General features: G+C 37.1%; 1 protein-coding gene across 1 annotated transcript in view; it reads left to right on the forward strand.

The window, feature by feature from the left end:
• The window catches only part of LOC113044596 (FERM, ARHGEF and pleckstrin domain-containing protein 1-like), a 67,564-nt gene that overhangs the window by 38,566 nt on the left and 15,144 nt on the right, over positions 1–13,854 (forward strand). The window contains exons 6-15 of the mRNA XM_026204710.1: positions 1,534–1,631; positions 2,744–2,858; positions 3,881–4,028; positions 4,171–4,266; positions 4,376–4,542; positions 4,795–4,863; positions 5,381–5,456; positions 5,828–6,050; positions 10,409–10,596; positions 12,274–12,363. Coding sequence (XP_026060495.1) covers positions 1,534–1,631; positions 2,744–2,858; positions 3,881–4,028; positions 4,171–4,266; positions 4,376–4,542; positions 4,795–4,863; positions 5,381–5,456; positions 5,828–6,050; positions 10,409–10,596; positions 12,274–12,363 — 1,270 coding nt within the window. The remainder of the gene's footprint in view (positions 1–1,533; positions 1,632–2,743; positions 2,859–3,880; positions 4,029–4,170; positions 4,267–4,375; positions 4,543–4,794; positions 4,864–5,380; positions 5,457–5,827; positions 6,051–10,408; positions 10,597–12,273; positions 12,364–13,854) is intronic.

Raw genomic sequence — 13,854 nt, forward strand, 5'->3', positions numbered from 1 at the left:
AAATGTTTTCTGAAATAAAATCTAATACTTTTTTTATTTCAGCTTTATTTTGTGTAAGTTGACGTGATCCATATTTACCAAAACTACTAGAAATGAGAAAAACTGAACAAAATGACAACAAAAATAACTACAGAGAATACAAAAATAAAATTCAAAATAGTAATAATTTTTTTTAAATTGCATCTTAATGATACTTAAGTATTCATTCATATTTTGAATTAGCTTTTACATCTATTTTTGTAGATTTTGTATTATTATTATTATTATTATTATTATTATTATTATTATAAGTTGTTTTTCAATAGTTCTGTTTATTATTATTATTATTATTATTATTATTATTATAAGTTGTTTTTCAATAGTTCTGTTTAGCTTTAATTTGTGCATTAGTGTTCATATTTTTAGTACTTCAAATTAAACGTATTTAATACTAATATTTATGTTTTATTTAATCTAAATTTCAATTGTAGAAAGCATTTTTAATAGTTTAGTTCTTGAAGGCAGAGAGGTTTAATAAGCAGGAAAGTGTGGGCGGTTTGACTAAAATCATATTTCATGGGGTAATTTTATGCAACAGTCATGGTATAAATCATTTTATAATTATTTCGGCAGGGAATGCCATTAAAAATCGCTTGTATTACATAAGCACTTGGAATAGCCGGTTTCTTTAATGATAAAACTCTTCACACATGCTGGAAAAGAAAATTAAATTCTTCACATTTGCTGGTGATTCATCTCATTTGAGTTGGGTTTTGTATCTAGAACTTAAAGATGACAAACCAAAAGATTATTATTCAAAACTACTATAACATTATGTAAGATTTTATATATGAATACAGAAGCTATAACACACGTGCTGGTTGCATTCAATTCAAAAGCTGTATAAAATTGTTTTGTGTTGCTTATTTTGTAAATAAAATCTAGCCATGTAAATTTAATCGGTAAGTATATATACGTATACTTAATTTATTAAAATTAAGTATTTACTTTTCATTTGGCACACAAATTTAAAAGTTTAAAATAACCATGATCATGTTTTGCGATATTTAGAAGAACTGCAAGAACAAATACAGCAGAAAAAGAGTCTTGTTTGATCGCATAATCAACTGAATAATGATTTTATTGTGCTTGGCAGCAGCACAACACCAGATGGACATACTGAGAGCCAAACGCTGCCAAACTCAATCAGAGCGTCTCTTTATAGTTCACGACTGCTCTTAGCATCATGAGAAGATGCTGTTAAAGACAGACTAACCTTCAAACACAAGCACTTCTGATCTGTCCTCTGCTCTGTTGCATGAAAATACCAGAAAATATTGATCAAAAATGGTTCAAATTGACTTTTAACTAATAAATGCACTTCATATATTGTAAAATCTGTCATTAGCATCAGACTATTGAAATCAGTCGAGTAATTGTTGCACAAGTTAAACTGTCAAGCAACAATGTCACTCAACTGAACGTTTTCTATTGGTTTACTCTGTGGTTCTGATTCAGTCTGTCTTCTAAACTGCTCTAATTATTTCCCCGCAGGTATCTTTTCGCCTTGCAGATCAAGCATGACCTGGCATGTGGACGTTTAACCTGCAATGAAAGCAGCGCCGCCCTGCTGGTGTCTCATATAGTGCAATGTAAGATATTCTCTCTGCAATTGGTTAGATTTGATTATGATACTTAATGAAATAGTATGCATGCTTCAAATTGTGCAAGTAAATTATAAAGCTGGATTTTTAACTAAAAATAGATATTTCGGGTAATAAATAATTGCATAATGCATTGCATAATCATTTATTAAATTCTGTGATAGATGCATTGAAGTTTCATTATTATTTCATTGCACTTTCATCGGTTTGATGATTTTGGCACAATTCATACAGCCTAACAGTCGGAAACATTCACACACTAGGGAGCTGAAAATAGGTCAAGAATTGTTTTAATATATTGAACAAACTGAATTATGATCTGTGTAAAATCTCCATCACAAAAGCAGTGTTTTTTTTTTTTAAGTATATTAATCTTGTAGACTAGTCCGAATTCCTGAAGGATTATTTAAATGGCCGCGCTGTCATCGAGATGGATGGGATTTTACTTCATGCTGTCGCTCATGCAAAACCTCGTTCAGATCATGTCAAACACACTTCGCTTTCACATCACTACATCACAGAGCGGTTAGTTGCTATGGAAACCGCTGCTGAGGACGAGTGTAGCATCAGTAACAGAATCAAGAGACTGACCAGTGCTACCAACCAAAGGGTTTTTACATTTTAAAGCTATTATAACAGCAGCAAATCTATAAAAAATAAATTAATAAAATAATTTAATATTTTTAAATAATATTAATGAATTAATTTAATCTCATTTTGTTTTACTTTGTGACTGTATTTAAACATTATCTGTGTTAAATATACTGACACTGACTTCAATGATGTATAAACTATGGTAGCATAATTATATTATATTATATTATATTATATTATATTATATTATATTATATTATATTGCAACAAATATACATTTGTTGCAAGGTAAGGTAAAAGTAGAAAACAAATATTGTTCAAAATGTTACGATTTGTAAACTCCAATTAAGTTAATTAGCAATACATTTTAGATATCACACACACACACACAAACAAACACACACACACACAATCACACAAATAAATACATTAAGTTAAGTTACTACTGCATACTATTATATATTGATATAAAAAATATAATTGATATAAAATGTCTATGGTTGCAGCTGAGATTGGCGACTTTGATGAGGTGCAGTGCAAACAACATCTGCTCAACAACAAGTACATTCCCGAGCAGGACACACTGATGGACAAGATCATTGAATACCATCGGAAACACGTGTGAGTGTAACGTCATGACTCAGTCAAGTCAAACTTATTTGGTTTAAAGGATGCTTGGATTTACAGTACAGACCAAAAGTTTGGACACACATTTCTCATTCAAAGAGTTTTTTATTTTATTTTCATGACTATGAAAATTGTAGATTCATGCTGAAGGCATCAAAACTATGAATTAACTCATGTGGAATTATATATATAACAAAAAAGTGTGAAACAACTGGAAATATGTCATATTGTAGGTTCTTCAAAGTAGCCACCTTTTGCTTTGATAACTGCTTTGCACACTCTTGGCATTCTCTTGATGAGCTTCAAGAGGTAGTCACCTGAAATGGTCTTCAACAGTCTTGAAGGAGTTCCCCGAGAGATGCTTAGCACTTGTTGGCCCTTTTGCCTTCTGTCTGCGGTCCAGCTCACCCCTAAACCATCTGGATTGGGTTCAGGTCCGGTGACTGTGGAGGTCAGGTCATCTGGAGCAGCACCCCATCACTCTCCTTCTTGCTCAAATAGTCCTTGATGCCTTCAGTGTGACTCTACAATTTTCAGAGTCATGAAAATAAAGAAAACTCTTTGAATGAGAAGGTGTGTCCAAACTTTTGGTCTGTACTGTGTATGCAATAGCGTCCAGCTGAACGCAAATATAATATATGATGTTTCTGAGCATTAAATGATCAGTGTGCTGTTTATTGGAAATGAAGGAGCTTCATATTTAGCAAATGTCCTTGTTTCTAGAGCTTTGCTAATTAAACCTACTGTTCAGGGAATTGGTCACCATGCACAGTTTGTAGATTGCTTTGACATTTAAAGTTCAGACCATCTTTAATTTAGAAAGTGCCAGTGATATTTATCCGTGAACAGATTTCATCAGCAGATATGAACAATTATAAAAGTTCAGATCCTGTACACTGATTCTGACATGTCGTGATTATTAAGCTTATTACTTACAATCTTAAACTTACAAACTTTTAGAGATCCTTCACACAAACATATGTGGCTTAATTTTGTATAATTTAACCCTTCCACAGCGGGCAAACACCGGCTGAATCAGACTACCAGCTTTTGGAGATCGCACGAAGACTTGAGATGTACGGAGTGCGTCTTTACCCCGCAAAAGATCGCGAGGGTACGAAGCTCAGCCTCGCCGTGGCCCATTCTGGTGTGCTAGTCTTTCAGGTAAGTTACAAGTGTTTTTCTAAAGAAACGCTACATGAAGTTTATCCTAGAGCAAAAGCTTTCTTGTTCTTAAATGGAATATGTTGTGGTTTTTATGTTCCTAAATTGTCCCTAAATGCACTTATATGCTTGACTTCTAAAGGGACACACCAAAATAAATGCTTTCAACTGGTCTAAAGTCCGCAAGCTGAGCTTCAAAAGGAAGCGCTTTCTCATAAAACTACGACCTGACTTAAATGTAAGTTCTCCTTTGATTGTTTTAGAACAATATCCAAATGTCTCCATTTGCCCTGTGTTTTAGAGAGCATTAAAAAGACAAAAAATTTTTTTTATTTCTGCTCTCGTAGCAAAGTAGCTGTCAGGATACTCTGGAGTTCATGATGGGAAGCAGGGACTGCTGCAAGGTGTTTTGGAAGATTTGTGTGGAGTATCATGCCTTTTTCCGCCTGTTCGAAGAACCCAAACCCAAGCCCAAACCCGTTTTGTTCACCAGGGGTTCTTCTTTTAGGTTCAGGTAATAACGTGCCCTTAAAGTTGTCTCTAAATTAACTTAAATGGTGTCGCCACCATCACCAGAAAATATATTTATCACTAATTGAGGCGTTTTAGCCCGGTAACTTCTTTCTCTAGTTCAGCATGTATTCTGCATTCATTTATTTGTTAAATAATAAAAGTGGAAGTAGGTTTCAGATGGTTGGCTTGCCAGATGGTTAATGTTTTGATGTTTTCTGCTTCTCTCTTTGTTTCTCATGTTTTGCCTCATTAGTGGCCGCACACAAAGGCAGGTGATTGATTATGTAAAGGACTCTGAATTTAAAAAGGTTCCTTTTGAAAGGTGAGTTTTCGCTGATGACCTTTGTCTAAATGTCACTACCTTTCTGCTTCATTTAATTTCCCTCCAAAACATCTATTTCCTGAGAACCTTTATTGAGATAAGACAAATTGGCATTCATAAACGCCACCTCTCATGTACATGCCACTTCATGACCAAATTACATTCAGATTTGACTTAACCATATTCCGTTCCAAACTCTGTTGAGCATATTCACCAGGTCTATGCTATGTGTGTCATATGCTGCACCCCTAAAAAATCACCTAGCAATGACCTAGTCCTAGAAACATTCCAGAAGTCCATAAAAATTTGTTTTTAAGCAATAGATGAAAAACAGTTGCTGTCTATTGGTATCATTCTAGTCAACTAGCAGCAGTCAAGGCCTTTTCATTATCATGCAGTAATCCAGTCAGCCAACATCCATAAAGCAGCTGAGTGGAAATATATCCAATCGTGAACCAAGTGAATAGATCCCCTTGGAAAAACTCCCTGCTAATCAATCCCAATCCTCCATCCTCAGAAAACACAGTAAAATCCAGTCTAACAGCGGCCTTTCTCCATTCCCACCCAGGCTGTGTGTCGAGGGTCAAGGAGAGGTGAGTGTAATCTATCTTGGTGTACTGTATAAACACAGCAGGAATGCATTAAAATATCCCATATTATGCAAGCTCATAAGTCAACATTATAATCGACCCCAATCACTTTCTAAACACGTTCATGGTCTTATCTTAAACAAATCATCAGTGCACCTTTTTCCAATGTAAAAAGCCTTAACAAATTTTTCACCATAGTATAAAAACTTGCTCCAACTCTGGTAACTTCCATTCATGGATCCGCTTCCATTCTGGAAGAGAACTCCCAAGTGGCTTGCAATTGCATTTTCTTGTTGACTTTAAGTGTTAAGATTAGTCCGTTTATGCCTCTCATCCTCTTCTTTCCCAAATCTCTTGCATTCTACATGTTGCAGAGGAATGCCAGCGCTTCAGGACACCAGGCCGACTCACCTGCTAGGCGCACCCAAGTGACTGTTGAAAACCCAGCTCTCCAGCATTACACTGGGAGCCTAACTTCACAGACCAATGGATGCCGAAACGAGACCCACGACGAGGCGGATGCTCTTTTAAAGCCATCCCCATCCAAGCAGCAGGCCGAGCATCTGAGCACAGGTCTAGCATCGCATGCTGCCAAGGGTAGCAGCTCCTCGATACCTTACATCGACTGCAGTGACATAGATAATGAATATGATGTGGTCAAATGCCGCGTCACTAGGTCTCACTCCCACACACATGACAATGATGAGGTTGAGCCAAACGGCCGTAGGGTGGGCAGGAGTAATGGTTATGGCAATGGTCAGCACAATGGACAAGGAGCACGCAAGTCTAGATTCTGTGAGTCTCCTTTGAACAGCCATCACTTGGGTCAACGTTCAGACACCGTCAAAGGTAGTCAGTTGTCTAATGGGTCATTTTGTGGTAACGGATCACCACGTGCTCTACCCCTGAGTAGTACCTTGGTGGATGAATTGTTTCAAGGTATGGACAGACGTGGTCTGGTGTTACCTTCAGGTCATCTAGTTGGTTCCCAGAGTGCAAACTGCAGCCCAGTGATGAGCAGTTTTCACAAAACCAACTCTCTGAACCATTCAGAACATATCGGCTATAGCAGTCGTCGCCGTTGGGATGACGGTAGTCATTACCTTACCAATGGCCGATCTGGGAGTGAGCCTCAACATTATGGGAGCTACTCCCCAATTGTTAATCGATCCCCACACTTGCAGAGACTCCAAAACGGCATGCGCAACCGTTCCGACACTGATCCCATGATTTTGAGCCAGTTAAGTTCAACCCCGGCCCATAAACCTCGATCAGTTGTCTCGAGGGTTGAACGTATGGCTGCCCTTGAGCGCCATGTGGCTGCAAATGGGCTTGGAGCATCTAGCCAAGCTCGATCCAGCAATGTCCAGAGACTCCATGGAAGCCGACTGAGTGCTAATGACCACAGTAGCCCAGTCCACATGATTGATGGTTCCACTAGTAGTGGAACGGAGTCTAGCGATACCGAGTCAGATACAGGCAGCAACTCTTACAATCAGCCCCTAGTCTTTGGAAACCCTGGGGCAGCCAATTCCTCCCCTATGCCCCGAAGCAAGTTTTCATTTGGCAGTCTCCAGCTGGAGGATGAGGGACAAGGGGGAGGCAATGACTACAGTTGTCCAATCAATGAAGATAATGGGGCAAAATTCTTCAACTGCTAGTGAAGATTATGTGCGCCTGGTAATTTGTTGACTGTATATCCATTTTGCAACTTTGAGGCCCAGTCAAGGTACTTAAAGGTGCGTTGTGTAGTTTCTGTGCCGTTAGTGACACCAAACGGACATGGTATGGCCTGGCAAAACATTAACCAATTGTGCTTTGAGGCACGATTAGCTGCAGATATGGGGCAGTGTTTGGGAATTACGTTTGGTAGCACTAGTTGAGCAAGGATTACAAGATTAACAAGATTAGCAATGGTGGTATTTTTGCAATGTTTGGAAGGTTTTAGGAAGAAATATTTTAATACTTCAAATATACGTACAATCCATATCTATTACTCTTAGAAGATTAACCTAAGACTGATGAATAGTTGAAGGTCCTTCTGCAAAGTGCCATGTCTATAAATGTAGAGACTTATATTTTTTACAATTGCTAAATAAGGTTACCCATATTACTGTAATCCAGTTGACTACTCGTATTGCCAAAAGTGTGAAATATTTCTGTCATTTGTGTAGAAACAAATGATTACAAAAAAATACAGAAAGATATATGCCTTTACTGTTGATCATAGCTTACAGAAGCTAATGTTTTTGTGCACTAGCAATATTGCTAAAATAGTGGCGATATGACAACAAATGTCCAAGATATGAAGTTGAAGATTGAAGATTTGCTACAGCTAGGCAAGCTAGTTCTTCAAGATTCTGATGGATAACTTTTATATAAATTAAGCTTGTATTGTCGTAAAAGCATATCAGACTTGTTGGATGTGTGGTAAATTAGATAAATTAAGAGATTGTGTAGACATAACTTGAGATAAGCGACAGTAAATGGTTTCACTTTTTATCATGCGCATCAATGATTTTCACCCAACCATGATGGCTTCATGCTAGCTTTATTGTTTTTTTGTTTTTTTCAAACTGGTTGAAGTTCCAAGTTCTTTATCTTTGATCTTTCTACTTGGGGTGCGCCATGATCTTGTGGCATTGTCATGTTTTTTTGCCCATTTCTCAGCATGCATCACTCCTGTAATATACAACATTATAAAGATTGCATTTTATTTTGTTTTGCTTCGCTGCTTAATTTCTTTTTTTCCTAAACAAACGGCTGTATCTCTGGCTCACCTCATCAATGTCATCTGTTTGTGGTGCATTTGCAATGCTTGATGTACACTTGATTTGTAAGTATATTAACCTGTGCTCAGGTTGCATTGCTTTTAAGAGCTTTCCTGCCCAATTTCAGCACTGTTCTAGCAGCATGTATCTCTGGAATGCTTCACCTTGTCTTTTTTCCCTTTCTCTTGGAAGCATGTCAACCTGTGCTTGTCTCAGAATTTTGCTACTGTCCTTTTCATATGTGTAAAAGACTTTGAATTGACAAGGGACCATTAAAATGCAGTGGTCTTTTGAAGTGGAGATGGATGTACGTGAGAATTGGACAGACTGTGAGTAAGGAACTTTTGAGGCTAAGAATGTAAAGTCTAAAAAGATTAGGAAGGTTTACAAGAGCTGTCCTGAAACGTACTTGAGTTCAGTCTCACCTTCTGAAGTTCTTGCACTGTTTTGCACTCTTTTTTTTTCATGCATTTTATTGGGTTCTGATGCATTTGCAATATAATCTTTAAAAAAAAACATTTGTTTATTTTCCAAAATCCAACTTTTCAGTTCTTTTGAGAAATGTTTTATTTTTGCATGGCAATCTTATGTCAGTGATAGGTTTTGGAAAGTGTTGGCAAAGCCATTCGCAAGACCACTGCAGTTTTTGGGTCCTTTACTCAAAATTTGGCAACATTTATTGGAAAGCGTCAGTTCATGCCACTGTTGATATGAATGTATATAATCCTCACCCACCCATCGATCTATATTTTATCATTGCTAGTGACCAAAGTAGTTCCTAGCTTTTTGTAAATTACACTAAAATGTGGTTTGAACTGTAGGTTTTATTATCACAAGAATACTGTAGCAGTATTGAATGATTCACTCTTTTTTTAACCTGTGATTGATTTTGAAATGTACTTTGCCGAGGTACACGAAATGTTCAAGATTTATTTGTGTAATATAATGTTACTGTACTTTCTTAAAATACTCATAATTAACACTGGCACATAAGCAAAACGATTAACCAATCAGTTTGTGTTTACAAACCATCTGACGTACACTGTACTAGACTAAATAACCAGCTAAGCAATGGAAAGGTCACATACGTTTAGTTTTGTTTAGTTTTTTAACTCTTCCTCTCTGTTGCAACCCTGTAACAATTATAAATGGACTTTCCGAAGTCTCAAGGTTGTTCATTTTCTCTTTGCCTGTTCGCAGGTTCTGTATGATTGATGTCTGTTGTTGTTGTTTTTACTACTCCAAGCCCTTTTCAGTACTCTTTTTAATTCTGGAACACTTTAACATTGTAAATTAATGTGTATGAGTAGCAATAAAACATGATACTTGTGAAGCGGGACTCCAGACGTTTACTCCGATGCCCGTAGATGTTAGCGCCTTGTTTCGTGGTAGAGTAGCCGTAGTCATTTAGTTGTTTGTCTTGCATGTTTGCATGTGTGCGTGATGAGGCCTTTATCACCAGATTTGCGGTTCGTCCAACGTCCTCAATAACGGCTGTGCTGTGGACACTTGGTGCGTTTGAAATGTCTTGGTTCGCATGTCGCATCCCATTCGTGCCAAGGCATGGGACACAAAAGCGTTGTCGGGCAAGTATGTGAATGTACTTGTGTAGTGAATGTGTAGTGGTCTGAAGATTTCCCCATCATCCAGGGAATGTGTTATGTATCCCGGCAGTGTCCTCAGGGGGGAATCCCAGACTGGGATGGTGTGACTCACTCATGTCTGGATCCCGATGTAGTGCTGTCATCCGTAGTCCATTTCCAAACACAATGTGTGTTGTGCAGCTTTACCCCTTGGCATTTTTGAATCTTTTCTAGTAGTATTAAGGATAAAAATGTCAAAACTACCCTGCAGAAAAGACCTGCTGAGATTGGCATGGATCTGCATGGTAGGTCTTACTGATGAACCAATGCAGTGTTTTTTATTTTATTTTTATTATTATTTATGGTAAAGCCGTTGAATAAGGCATCTTGCTAGTGACGATTTCTGGACATGATACCATCTAAAATTCTTGCTGGTCATTAGCTGCTTTTTTCAGTTGGGTAGTTTGACTAAATGTACATTGTGAACCCTCGTACTTGATTGTATTTAGCAAGTGTAGTAGTTCTCACTAGTCCATTGATGAATGATAACCCAATCCACATTACTTCAAGGCTTTGACATGACGTGCCTGTTCTCCTTTAGGTCCAGTTTCCAGGAGCCCTCAGCACAGTGAGTCTCCGTCTGCAGGCCAGGCGATGGTGAATGGCCAGAAACAGAGTCTCAGTCTGGGCCAAAGTCCTGAAGGACGACAGCCTTCGCCTCTCACCAGCCCCTTACTGACGGACGCCGGCTTCGTCCGCACAGACGACGAGGACGAGGTTCGGAGGAAGGTTTGTCTTTTAGTGAGGGAACAATGTTCAAGATTAGCAGCATGTGCTAGAAGTGGCATTGGTGGATCAATGCTGTATTATGTTGTTAAAATCAAATTGTTGACTTGTTGTAAGAATGTTATTTAAACCTCAGTAGTCACTGATCAGAAAAAATAACATCTAGAAAACATTAAGGTTTTTTCAAATAGTTCACCCAGAAATTACTTTTTTTTTCATCACATTGTTCCAAAACTGTTTGAGTTTCTGTTTCTTGAACGGTTTCTTTCTTCTCTTGAGCACAAAAGAAGATATTTTGAAGAATGTTGGTAACGAAACAGCTGACATTAGCCGTTGACTTTTACATTGACTACCATAGTATGAAAAAAAAAAAACCCTATGAAATTCAATGGCTGCCGTCAATGTTTTTGGGTGAACTTTCCCTTTAATGCTGATATTTACAGAGAAATGTTTAGTTTGACACCACTAGTATATATTTATATTACATAATTTATATATAAATATTTTTTAAATAAATATATAATATTTTACTTAAACAGCGATTCTTAAAAATTAATCATTAATCATTTGACAGTCCTGTTTTTTTGCATTTTTTAGGTTTTATTGTAATTATTTTTAATTCATACTATTTAGCCTTTGCTGCTGACGTGGCAATGAATAAATAAACAAATAAATAAATACTTTGTCACATGCACAAAATTACTGAAATTAAATGAATTGCTTTATTGAAAAATCTTTTAGAATAACCAAATTTTAAGTAATTCATATGCCTGACCAATTTAATGCTTATAGGTAGGTCTTCCGTTGCTGAAAAATACAAAATGGTTTTGTTAATTTCTCAATTGTTGGCTTAGGTTACATTCGGAGCCTGTAATTGTTTTGGTCAGCCCATTCAGCCTCTTTATTTCTAGCTCAAGAACACCACAGTCGTCTCCTCAGCAGTAGATTTCAAGCACCCTCTGCTAATTGGCCTCTTTAAATTACACCATGCTTGAATTGAAGGGGCTCTAGAAAATTAAGGTTATGGTGAGAAGCGGCAGGGCTGCGTTTAAAAGAGTTTTATCATCAGAAGTGCCACTGCGTTTTGGTCAAGTGTCTCTGTGGACGTCTCAGAATAGGAGACCTAGATAAACTCAACCCAAATTCCAGTCTATTTAGGGCAGATTATGTAGCAGCGCAGTGAAGCGGCTCAGTGAACAGTGAGAGTTTTACTTCACTGAGACATTGTAGTGTATGTGTGAGGATCATGTTTGGTTTTGTCATAAATGTTCAGCAAAAAAATTTCATAATTATTTTTTTATAAATGTAATTGATTTGAATTGCATCTCTAAAAGTTGCATCTCCTGTTATTTGTTTGTGAATTTATTTAATTGTGTCCATTTAGTTTTGAGCAATGATTAATCGCAATTAATTACAAGTTTTTGTTTATATAATATATATGTGTGTTTGTGTGTACGGTGTATATTTATTAATATAAGTTTTAATGTGTATATATTTATATTATTTATATTTTAATTTAATATATTAACACATTTTTTACATATATACATGCATGTATTTTCATATACATAATAAATATACACCGTACACACACACATACATTATGTACACAAAAACTTTTATTTTGGAATTTTTCAATTTCTTCATTACATTTTTATTTTTCCTTTCTTCCACTCACAGAGGTTCCCGACTGATAAAGCGTACTTCATCGCCAAAGAGCTCCTGACCACAGAGAGGACGTATCTGAAGGATCTGCAGGTCATCACCGTGGTAAGACTCACTTAGCCATTGAGTTTTCAGTCCTGCTATGGTGATCTGTAAGTGTGTTACCTCCAAACACTTGCTATGCGTTTGCTAAAGTACTGTGAGTATTGCTAGGCAGTTGCTATTTTTTTTTACAGTTGCTAGTGCATTTATAAGCTGTTGCTAGTTTGTTTTGAGTATCTGCTAAGGTGTTGCTATGTGTTTTTTTTTTATTTTTTTTATGGTAGCTAGGTGGTGGCTAATGGTTTGTGGTTGTTGTAAGGCCATCGTTAGGCTGTTGCAAAGATGTTTGGGTGTGAGTAGAATTGCTAGCTAGTTGCTAAGGTGTTTCTCAATGGTTTCAACGGTTCTAATGTATTACAGGATAATGTTTGACTGCTAGAGTGGCTACTAAGGAGTTGCTAATGTTGTTGTTAGGTTGTTGCAGAGATGTTTGGGTGTTGGGTCGAGTGTTTCTAGGATGATCTGGGGGTTACTATGGCTTTTCTAGGATTAGTATGTGGTTTCTAGAGTATTTAACCATTTTGAGTGTTGCTAATGTTTTCTGATTGTTGCTAGGGTGTTAATAAGCTGTTGTGCGGGTGTTTTGGGTAGTTGCTAGTGCATTGGTAGACAGTCGATATAGGGGTGTTAATAGTTACTAAGGTTTTCTAGCAGAATGTTTGGACGTAGCTAAGGTGTTCTGGGTAGTTTCTAGGATGTTGCTAGGCAGTTGCTTTGTTTACTGATGTTTACTGGTGGTTGTCAGGGCGTTGTAAAGCTGCTGCATAGATGTTTAGGATGTTGCTAGATTGTTGCTAGGGTGATTTAGGTGTTTGCTGTGGCTTTCTAGATGGTTGCTAAAGTGTTGCCAAGGGGTTGCAACCAAAACCATAACATGTTGTAATCTGGTTGCTAAGGTTTTTGTTTGGTTGCTCTGGTGTAATAAGCAGTTCCTATGTTGTTCTGAACAGTTGCGTTACTTATTATTATTATTATTATTATTTTTTTTTTTTGGTTGTTGTTGTTGGTTTCTAGGGTATTAAACAGTTCATACTGTGTTCTGGATTGTTGCTAGGTAGTTTCCTGCAATTCTTCATGTAGTTAAATACTTAAATATTGGATTGTTTTTTGACCGAAATGTTATTGTCTGCCATGAAGTCACTTTTTTTTTTTAACATTTTGATGCATGTATCTATTTTCTGGAGTTTAAGGAGAAACATCTACACCAGACATAGTAAAGCATTAAAGATGAGGTGTAGTTGTTGTTGCTTCGCTGCTTGCCTCCTCCTTTCTGAGCGTCTGCTTTGTAATGCATCTCTTTGATGTCGTACCAGGTAGTGGAAAGAAGCAGCAGGGCGACATGTTTACATGTCTCATAAATATTTCCTTTTGGCTTCAGGATCTGAAGCTGCTGTTTGGTTCCCAGACTACCACACCTGCCTAACTGCTCACGTTATTACAGCTGTATCTGTTAAACCGTTTAAACACCATAGAGATCTCCTCACAACCCTCTTC

Source organism: Carassius auratus, chromosome 26 (genome assembly GCF_003368295.1).
Source record: "Carassius auratus strain Wakin chromosome 26, ASM336829v1, whole genome shotgun sequence".
NCBI lineage: Eukaryota > Metazoa > Chordata > Actinopteri > Cypriniformes > Cyprinidae > Carassius > Carassius auratus.